The 11379-nt window shown below is 38.9% G+C and overlaps 1 protein-coding gene across 1 annotated transcript; it reads right to left on the bottom strand.

Annotated features, from left to right (window-relative positions):
• Window positions 1-303: 303 nt before the first annotated feature.
• LOC311166713 (uncharacterized protein C3orf85) lies at window positions 304-10209 on the bottom strand (the record flags this gene model as incomplete). The annotated part of the gene is made up of 4 exons (XM_084226828.1): window positions 304-429; window positions 2165-2307; window positions 2505-2653; window positions 10161-10209. The coding sequence occupies 3 exons, from the start codon at window positions 10207-10209 to the stop codon at window positions 2188-2190; spliced, it is 318 nt and encodes a 105-aa protein (XP_084082954.1). The 3' UTR covers window positions 304-429; window positions 2165-2187.
• Between the last annotated feature and the right edge of the window lie 1170 nt (window positions 10210-11379).

The raw sequence follows: 11379 nt of genomic DNA on the forward strand, positions 1-11379 counted from the left end.
TTAATGTTTAAGGAAAATACTGAGAAATAAAATGTGGGTTTTAGTCACAGAAGCAGGAATGCATATCTTCAAACAATTGTTTAGTAAAAATAATGTTTTACCTGAAAACACTAGGCATTTTTAAACCCAGCCTGCTAAAAGTTCATGGTTGGTTTTCTTCAACTTCTTATTCAATTTACCATGACCTACATCTCAGTTCTACTTATGAATATAAAATATGCAGTATTTATGCATAGAATTAGTGTGTTAATTTTGGGTTTAGACCCAAGTGAGATGAGATAAAGTCACCTTATCAAATACATAATGGCAAATACATAACACACCATATCCTAACATGGCCAGATATAAGATGTGTAGGATTTAATAGCTTGTTGCTGGAGGTGAGTCCCAGAATGCTGTAGTTGCTCCATGTAGGATCTGATGTCGTTGCTAGAAAAGATGGAATAAATTGCTTTTAGAAAAACAAATCACAGAACTAATTTAAAGATTCTGTCAACACCTGTTGTCTTCAGATTTTCCAGCTTTTGCAAATGTTTTCTTCTGGAAGTACAGCCCCTGAACCAGATTACTGCATAGGTTGTTTAGGCTTTTCATTTCAGAATTATCACTAATCAAGAAAAATAAGGTTGAAAAGAATTTTTCTACTTTTCCATAATGGACTTTGTAACTTCTAGCTTGATACTTCTTTGCTACTATATGGCTTCTCAAAAATTCTAGATGTCAATTCCTGTCACATTAGCATTGGGAAGTTTATTTCAGTCTGTGAGTTAGCTAGCCTTGCTTTGAAATCATAACCATATTTCAGTGGGAGTGCCTGCAAATGTGTTTATGTAAGTGGCTTTAATCCTGTCATACGACAATCATTAGGATTATCTTTCTGGAGGCATAACTCATCCTCAAGTCTGCCTGGCAGCTGCTGCAATCACAGCCATCAAGTACATGGACGCACAACCAGTAATTAGACAAAGGGCCTTTCTCTGTGAGGAATTTTTCTGATGGGAAAGACAGTGGATTTTTTTCAGAAAACTGAATAAAGTGTCTTCAGGTAAATTTGTCATAAGGCAGAAGTGACTGCTATCCACCCATATCAGTATCAGAAACTGTGAATGAATAACCTGGTGCTTCCTTCCAAGGGCACCAGCTGAAGCCTCATCAGAAGGGAAAGTAAATTATAGCTTTTAGCTATTCTCTCCTACTTTGCTTCTGCTCAGAGTAAGTGGAACTGGTGTCACCTTTCAGGTGGAACACTCCTGAAAAGCCCACTCAGAGAGTCTCCAAGTCAAACTCCTATCTTATAAAAACTAAAAGGTCTTTTCAAAAGCTGCGTTTCAAAATGAAACACGTTTTCAAAAAGAAAGGTACTTTTATCAATAAAATTCAAAGGATATGCAATTCAAAGTATATTAGAAGTTTACCCATTTTCCTATAAGTGGTTTCAGCCAGACTGGCAGATTATTGTCTTAGTAATTATTTTAAGCACAGAAACCATAGAGTTTAGTTCTACCTTCTCCTGTCTAAGGTATCTTATATATCTTATATATGAGGTATCTTATAAGGACTGCAGTATCTTCACAGAAAAAGTGTTCCACAGGAATAATGTGGGTATTGCGCTTGTCCAACAGAATAATTTAGTAATTGTTCCCTAAGTTTGAAAAATTTTGTTCCAAAAATGCATCCAATTTTAGCACAATCCTTAACAATTTCTCTGAGACTGTTTGCAACACTTCATTTCATGTACTCCTGTGCCAATCTATAAATATTGCTTTTACCAACTGCTACGTCTCATTCTCTGTTTTGTTCTGTGAGGTTTTAGTCCACACTGAATATAGTTTTGTTACTGAAATAGATGGCGTTTTTTATCTTTTCTTTTTCTCCTCAGGAATTGTTTTCTGTCTGCTTTTTAAATCAACTCTATAGGAAGCAGTTTAGTTTCTGTGGACTTTTTAAAGGATGTATATTCTTTAAGCCCTTAATGAGCTTTTCCAAAACATACTTAAAAAAGACTCTGCCACAATAAAATGACCACATTTAAATAACCATTAAATTTGGACAACAGAAACAAATCTTCTTTAATTTTTCACGATACAATTGGGTTTTTCACTGTATCAGGTAATGACACTATAAACCAATTGTCAGCAGTTTTGTAGGGGTCAGTTTTACTTACTTAGGGACACACAGGCTCCAAGTCTATGAAATGCTCTGTTGAGAAACCCCATAGAACACAGCTGTCGAAGGATCAGAGGCAAAAGGGTCCAAGTCCATGTAGTACTGTGCTGTTTCCCTCAAAGCTGCCCATGATTCACTAATCTGAAGTAGATCAATACAGAAAGGAATATTCTGAGTTTTACTACTAAAAAAATACTCTCTGTGACTACTGAGCAGCCTTGCCCATGTTGATAAATCAGAAAAATTTCCTCCTTTGACCCAAAGGATTTATCTTACACATTAATTCCAGACCCATGCTTTCTTTTTCTCAGTAGGTGCTGCATGAGGAAGGGAGATACCTGTTCAGCCACAGTGTATGCCCACATGTTCTGGCTGCTGCCTGAGTCCCAGTAGCTTGGAGAATATGGTACGTGTCGTTTGAGCCGCATGAATTGATTCGCTGATTCTTCTGTCAGAAGGGGTGCTCCAAGGACACTCGAAACAGAAGCTGATAAATGTTTGTAATATCATAAAAATATGTTAGAATGTGCACTTCAATAATACACTTATATCCACAGAACATGGTGTCTAATCTGTAGTTTATGCAAATAAAATCAAAGGTGATCCTACCTTAGATTCACAGAAAGAAAATCAAAGGTGGTCCTACCTTAGATTCACAGAAAGAATATTTCTTTTTAGGCCTGAAGTTAATAAAACAAATGTTCTAAATCATTATTTCGATTTAGAATATAAATTTAGGCTGTTGAATCTAAGTAAATAAAGTTACAACTTAATTATGGAACTAATTTATTTTTAAAGCAAAATTTTATTACAAAATTCTCTTAGACTGTAATTGCACTAGTCTCAGGAGTGCTGAGAGCCTACAGGTTTTTAAAATAACAAAAACCCTACCTATGAATGTATCTATGGTTTCTGAACTTCCTGGTTTATACGTGATATTTTCTCTTATTAGTATCAACATAGAAATTGCATGCTTGGAAATTACTTTCTGAAGAAAAGATATTGCACTTCTAATCTTGTTATTGCATTGCTTCAGATAGCTTCTGAGGTCACCATAGATGCAGAAGGAGTCCTTGCTGATCTTGAAAAAAATATTCTTCACAAGACAAAGGTCAGAATTCCTCTTTAGCTTCATATGAAAGGTCCTGGTACAGAAAAAAAGCCTTTTCCTTTTAGTCTTGAGTGTTTGAGACATCATAAATTAATTTGGGGCTAAAAGAGTCCAAAATAGTATGTCAGTCCAAATCACACAATTTTGAATGAACTACTGATTAAGATGGAGCTCAGATCCATCAGCTGAGGCCAGTGTCTGTAAACAGCTGTGCTCCAATTTAGTCTAGTGGGTTTAAATGGACACTTGAGAGTGATCTGCACATACTTGGGACACATGAGGCCAGGAACTTGAACTCTTGTCTAATGTCTTAGAGTAGGAGCTCAGCAGGGCAAGCTATAACCTCACTCACAGCTCTCCTATGCCCTGATTCCTAAATTTCTAGGAGGAAAATCTAACTGGGAATAGCAAATGTTTGCTTTCATATGCAATGTTAGTTGAATCCAGTTCACTTGTAATTATTGCTGGCTTTCCTGATCATCCACAATATTGTTGCTTTTTAGTTTTTTAAATGGAATTAAATGTTTGCTGAATTCATATAGGTAGAAAATATGTGAGCTAGAGTGTTTGCTGCTCCCTTTCCCTTTGTTTCTTTTCAGTGCCAAAAATGCTTTAAAAATAAGATGAGAAAGAGTTTGGTTATACAGTAATGAACAAAAAGAAAGTGAGGATGGTTGCAATCTTTGCTCTTAATATAGACATCAAATAGTACTTTAGAAAAGTTACTTAGTAAGCAATCACAGTCCCAGTAGTTCCTTGCTACTTCAGTTTCTTCATATTCCAAGTTACTGTAATCATAAACTGGAGGTAGAAGTTTTAGGGTAGGGAGTTTTCAAGGAATACCATCTTCAAAAATGTGACCAACTCCATGAAAAAAAATAAGTTCAGACATTTGGTGGAAGGCTGGGAAAGAAGAAAACATATTTCATGCATATGTCTATTAAACTGCTATACTTGTACTCTAGAGCTGCACAAAAGAAAACTAAACTTGTGCCAAATTTCAACATTCCTCTGGCAATTTACTAATTTCCAATAGAAAAATCTATGAGCTGTTAATTTCTCTTTAGTGAATAGGGGGAATTTTTTTTGTATTAAATATTTTGTAAGCTCATGATTACATTTCTGGACTGAAATAACTGAACTGGGACCAGAAATTGACTCATTAAAAATCTTCCGTTTTCTTTAAATGTACATATAGTTAGTAAGGGCCATTAAACATTACATTTTATCACCAAAATGTGCTCTGGCCCTCCAAATTTGAAATAAGCTGCAAAAAAAAAAGAAGATCATTAAGCAGCTCTGCTTTTTTTCTAGCTGCCAGCATCTTCAAAAATGATCTTGTCATTCCACAGGTGAGACAGTGAGGCGTTATCTTGGCTACTGTGGAGCAGAGAGCTGCATCTTCAGGGTATTGTATGTCAATTTTTAATATATAGAGTGTTCTGGCTGCACCTGTATCCAATGAGAAATGCCACCCCTAACTAGGCTAAGTATTCAAAGTGCTTCGATTGAAGTGCACTTGCCTGCTCTGAGGAGAGGTAGGTATGCAAGCCCTGCTCTTGGCTTTTCTTGTCAATGTTGACACCCAACTCTTACTTTTTTCTAGCTGCTATTTCGTTTTCTGGGAGCTGTCTCTGCAGAACTTGTCCCCAGCTGCTGGGGCGCTCCAAAAATGCAGAAGTACCAAGAGAAAATTAGGTAAGTGCCTTTATATATCACCTAATCCGTCAGGCTTATCTCATTCTCTCTCTGTCTTGCTGTAAAGATCACAATAAGTCTCTGTACATGGCAAACTTCATTCACCTCTGGAAAAACTCCAGTGAGATATTCCTAGCATAACCAGAATTAGCCCTGTTGGTCTTTCAGTGTGGCTGCACATTTGCTTGTGCTCTGGCAGAGCTCAGAGAAAGCAAGGTCTTCATTTAGCTCTAATCCAGACCTGAGGTCATCAGACCAGCTGTCTCCATCTGAGTAGCCCCTCTGAATATGGTGTAGAGTTTTCATCAAATCAACTATGTCTTGCCTCAATTTAAGTTTCTTGGACTGGGTGTAATTTTCCCCCTCCTTTTGAACAGCTTAACAAAATATTGCGGAAGGATTTGCTTTATAAACACAGTATTCCTGGAGGAGTGCGTCTTGTAGAAGACTAGCATACAAACCAGGAGATTGGAATTTCAAAGCATCTGATGTGAGACTAGAGGGAGTTAGGAGCAGGTGGGTGATGTTAATAAAACGGCTCATAGTGTGTAAAGTTGAGCTGCAAAAAAAATTAAGAACTTCAAGTTGTACTGAAACAGTTAACTCACCATGAAGAGCAACCAGACATGTTGTATTTTTGTTGTTGTGGTTTGTGGGTTTGGGTTTTTTTTATTATTCAGTACTGTTTTCCTCTCTTAGATAAATATGTGATTTGAAAAGTACTTTTAGATATAGATGTCCCAGTGGGAAAATAGGAGGAATGTGCGTGGAGGGTGAACTATTGCAGAGGTTGTATCAGCTGCTACCAGTTAGAATGTTTCCTTTCATCATCTCCTGAAGATTCACTCAGTGTTCTCACATAAAAAGCAAATTATACAAAAAAATTGGCTGGTTTTAGCAAGCAGATGCTTAGTTCATGTAATTATTGCCTTCAGCAGACAGTTTTGTCTATCCTGTGCACCTAAAGACATTGTCCAGAGGGAAAACTGTTAGTAGGCATTATTACTACCATGCCTTCTGAGCATCTAATTTTGGATTACTATGATCTAAGACTAAAATTGAGAAGAGATGGCGATACAGCCTTGCCATCTTTGTCAAAAAAGCAAATGTACACTTAATCCACCATTGAGTATATTAAAAAAAAACAAACAAACCAATGACAAAAGTCTGATTATGAAAAAGGACATAAAATATCTTGGAATGTCAAAGTAATAATAAAAAATATCACAGTATAGCAAGCAAACTGCATTCCAAATAGAAAGTCAACCTGGATACATCTTAAATTACTGTGCTTTAAAATCTCGTCATCCTACATTTGAATGGAAGCATATTTCTCTTTACAAGGATAGATTTCTAGAAAGCAACATACTCAGCTTAGTGCAGCCACAAAATCTTCCCAGGAAGACATCTTTTTCTATCAGCTGAATGTGCAGTGATCCACTTCATCACACAATCAAAAAAGTGGCTATGGGATTAAGTTTTGACACATTTGCCTGCTAAGGGACCTATTTAATTGATATACATTTTCTTTTGTAAGAGTTAAGCAGCAATAGCCATTGTGTGCTTAGTAGTCTGGGGAGAGCAGGCAGGCCACAATTTGCACATCTAATGGCAGAGTTTAATGAGAGGAAGACAAATCTTCAAACTTGCCTTAGTACAGGACATGCTGCTTCTTCCACTCTCTACCCCAAAGCCTGTTTATATCCAGATCAGCACTATTGTATAAGTGGTAAGGAGCAATCTCTAGTCTTAGGACCAAAATTTATCCCTGGTGTGCATCTACCACAAGGAAAAGTGCTTTATCTCCGATTTGTTGTGATATTCACAAAAAAATGTGACAATTATTTAGCAGCACTTCAAACACTCTATTGCTTCTTCCTAATTTCTAATTTTGCAAGTTTCTGACCACTTGAACTTAAGCAAACACATTGCTTAAGTTATTATCAATGTAATTTAAATGTCAAAAGTTGGCAATTGCTCTGCCTCCTTTCCTTTAGTTCTAATAACTCTTCTTATTATTGGTTATGGTGACTCTGGTCAAAATCTCAGCTCATGGAGGTAAGGCTGCCAGTCTTATCAGCACTCTAGGACAGAGCTTGGACAGAGGCTAAACTTGGACAGAGCTAAACTTCAACCTTGCTGAGGTGGCAGGTGCTGATGTGTTAGGAACTTTGAAAAGTAAATCAAGCCTGCAGTTCAGGTGTGTTTCCTAAGACTATGAGCCAGAATGGACCACCTCCCCACCAGGTTTCAGCTATCTGACTTTCTCAATCTAAGTTCACAAAGTCAGACCACAGAACTCAGTCTGAGGACTCAGAATGCCACAGTGCAACAGCTGAAAAGAGCATGGCAGCAGCCACTTCTCTCCTCACTCAAGCATTTCTCTAGATTATGTGGCAGTCCATGGAAATCAAGATGTGGTTGTCAGTACACTGCATGAAGTGGCCAGATCGCAGTGAAGACAGACTTGTGGATTCTGCAGGCCAGCTCTGGCCCAGATATCACCTTTTTTCAGTTGAAAAGTATAATTGCATTAATGTCTAACACCTGCACATTGCTTTTTTCAAATTATTTTTTTTAATGTCTTAATGTACATGTTAGGACTCATCCTCATATGGGCCACCAATTGTTGGCATCAGTTCTTGGCACCAATCTGACTGTCACCATCAGTTTATCATCTCACTACAAAACTTTCATACCTTCTCTCTGAGAGTCCCATGGGCAGCTCCCACTAACTCCCTCGCTCTTCCTTCTGCACAACCAGTTGACACCTTCCTCTCCCCTGCAAAACCACCTTGCCCTTACTGCTCCACACAGCCAACAAACTCCAGCTCTCCTCCTAATCAGCTAACTCACTTTCTTATAACGCCCATCCTTATGGGACATAGCTGTGACCTGTTAAGGGCAGGCCTGTTCCTACTCTTTGGTAATTAGTACTGCTGCAACTCTTCGGGGATGAGATTGCCTTCAGCACTACCTCTATTCTCCTACAATCAATCCTGCCACATGTACATAGGCTTTGTACCCTGGAGTGTTTGGATGGTAACAAGCCTTAGAATAGAATTAAATCAGTCAGATTTGTTAATACCTGTTGACAGCAAGATTTAAAGTCACTGATTAAGTGCTTCAACTCTTTCTACATCACCCAGTCTTTGAAATTTTGGCCTTATCTGTTTCTTTTTCAAGCTTGAAGTAAAATAGATTTTATTCTTTGACAATCTTAATTTTATATCACAGGACACAAAGAGCTCTCTGGTTCAAGAGAAGTCATTAACAATCCCTAGAGCTACAGCATCAGCCTCATTCCCTCATCAGCAAAGGCAGAGAAGTTACAGAACTTAATGCAGAATTGGCTATTGAACATATTCAATATCTGTGATGATGCCAGGGGTCAGGACTATTTTCAGGCATGGGTAAATATCAGGGCAATTTGGCAAAAATCCTAGATAATCCTAGGGAAGGAGCTACTTCCACTGCAGCAAAGTATTAGAAAAAGCACCAGTCCATTGGTCCACTCAGTGGGTCCTGTTGAGATTTCCTTTCTACAACCATTTGTGGCAAAACACCGCCATCAGACACCTGAGAGACTTCAGCAATTATCTCAGTGCCAAGACACTCCTACCTCATCCCTTGCTGTTGCACTCTCCAGAAGCTAAAGCTAAAGGTCCAGAGAGCCTATTCCCAGCACTGTGACCGAGGTTTACTATGAGGAGTGATTTATAGCAGCTGGATTGAGGGAATGAAGAAAAATAAGATTCTCATGAGAGAGTCTCATAGTCTCTATTTTATTTCACCACCACTTTCACTGTTGCTGAAAGGATTTACAATTAATGAAAAACTGAACTGATTGTGATCAATTAGATTTTTAACACCTCATTAAAAACTAGTTATAGGTAGTTCTACATGTATTTTGGAGAATAGAAACCTGAAAAAGAGGGTAAACAAGACAAGAGACATTAAAGAGATGAAAGTAAAGTCTTCCAAAAGGAGGGGTGGCAAGCTGCTGTGCTCCCAGCTTGGCCTCAGGTGACACTGCGCTATAAATGGCCTTCAGTGGAAAGGAGGTGAAGTTCAAGAAGATAGGTAAGTACTCAGGAATTGTACCAGTTCAACTGCAGATCAGGAAGGACAAATAAGGGGAATGGGTTTGTAGGTGAGCTCAAACTTGCAGAAGAGACAAAGTCCCTTTGCATCTCCTTATGTCTCTACAGAGCCTCACTGCAGCCAAAATTCAGGTTCATACGGCATGGAAGTGAAATCACATCATAAGAGAGATTATACCCGAATGTGGTCCCAATTTACAAAACGTTTTTCAATAATCCACAATTAATCATTGTCTCCCTCATTCTGCCTTAGCTATTCACATCATGTATTTACTGCATGTGTATTGGAGCACTCAAATGTAAGAAATGCTTTTAATGCATGCATGTGGATAGACCATCTTGGCAAGGTGCAGGCAATCACTTGGGAAGTCAGCTGTCACTTACTGCCTGCCTGGTTTGTTCTAATTTTGTGAGAAACAAAATAATCCTGCAGCATGTGCATCACTGATCACTGACTGTACCAGCGTGTGCTGCTTTGGAAGAGCATGTGGTAGCTCTGCCCCATCCATTTTCCCTCTGGTCCAAGTTTTACAGGTTGAGTCTTGTTTGTAGGTGCTCTGGTTACACAATGCTGTGAAGGATCAGCATCCAGACAGCCTGAGTCTGCTTTAAAACAATCAGTCTCCTTAAGAAATTCAAGCCAAGTATTCCAGAAATCACTTGTGAAATAGATTTTTTGGGTCCTTATAAATACATGTGAAATTGTTTCCTACAAACAATAAATGTTGGGATAAGAATAATATTTAAAGAAGATTTCGTAGAAACAGCATCAAGCTCTTTTTACAATTTTAGCAGTTCAGGAAATCATCCTGTAAGAATGACTTTCAGTCAGAAATGCATCCTTCTTCCTTATACATGAGCAGTAAAAGGCTCAAAAGTAGTCACAAGGAGCAGAATCAAACTATATTTCACAGAATTTGCCATGCAATCTTGTGCTCACCCACTCTCCTGTATGTCCCTGCTTCAGTGGTTTCCAGTGAATTCTCTTCCATTGGTGCTGTTCTGGTGGTAACACAGGGGTTTTTGCCAGCTATTTAACAAGCATGAAGTGAATGACATGAGATAGGATGCCAAGCACTTACCTGAAAACAGCAGAGCAGACATCAAAATTTGAAACATTTTCAGAGACATGGCAAATTATTCAGAAAGGATTTCGTTTGTCAAGTGAAGGGAGTGATACAGTTTTATACTTTGTTATCTTTAGGTTTATAAATCATTTACCAGATACGTGTAAGGGGGTGGTTCAGGCAGAGGGCAGGGTACAGTGCTTAGTTCAGATTTGTCCTATACGCCTCTGTTTGTACACTTTGGACTTTGCAAGCTGAGCCTCTAATGAGCCATAATGTCTCATTATTGTGTGGATAGATTTACCAAAAGTTTTACCATAAGTTTCTTCTTCATAAGTTTTATGATGCAAAATAGCACATTGGGCTTGTTCTATGAGCATTTAACAGGTAAGCCTCAGTCAGTCAGTCTTTTGCATGACTATTTTCTCCCTCATCCTGGTGATAGGTGCAAGCAGTTTATAGTTTGTTGTGAATACAGGTGGTGTTTGAGTCCCCCTGCTCTGAGAGCAGTGACAGTATGCCATATATTTCAGATGCATACTGCTCAGGTTAAGGAGATAAAGCTAAATAAAATTGACTGAAAAAGCACTAATCAGGGAAGGAGGGAAGAAATTTCATTTCTGACCTGAGCCAGGCAGAAGTCTCAGGGTGTCCTGTTGCCTCCTGCTGGTGTAAGGACTCCGTAATGTGGGACACCATGAGTTCAGGCTGCCTTACCTTTCCCACCCATCCAGCTAGCTGTTGCCTTTTCATACACAACTCACCTGTTGGCAGCTGTACTGCAGAGCAGTTTATCTTGTAAGCTCACCGACACGGCCGATAAGAGAGCAGAGCACAGCTGAGCTCTGCCATGCGCTGGCACGCTGCGATCTGCAGTCCATCAGCACAGCTGGCGTGTACTCCAGGTCTTCACGGCAGGCAATCGGACCCTGCTGACGTTACAGGTCAGGGAGCAGGCTCCCTGCTGATGGGCAGTAGTACTTCATCCTCATGTACACCATCCAGTCCAGAGAGTGCGTGGAGTAAAGGTTTGCTGGGAAGCAAAAGAGCATCGAGTTCTGTAGTTAAAAAGCCTAATTGGTTTTTATTGCGCACAGGTGGGTAGGAGGGCACACTCTTGAACAGCAGGTCTAACAGTGTAATCCTTAACTTTGCTGTAGGTCATGTCACAAATTTTGTACTATGTTAGTATTGTTCTAAAAAAAAAAAAGAAAATGAATCCATCCACCCCGGT

This window comes from Fringilla coelebs, assembly GCF_963513975.1.
Source record: "Fringilla coelebs genome assembly, chromosome: 2".
In the NCBI taxonomy this organism is placed as follows: Eukaryota; Metazoa; Chordata; class Aves; order Passeriformes; family Fringillidae; genus Fringilla; species Fringilla coelebs.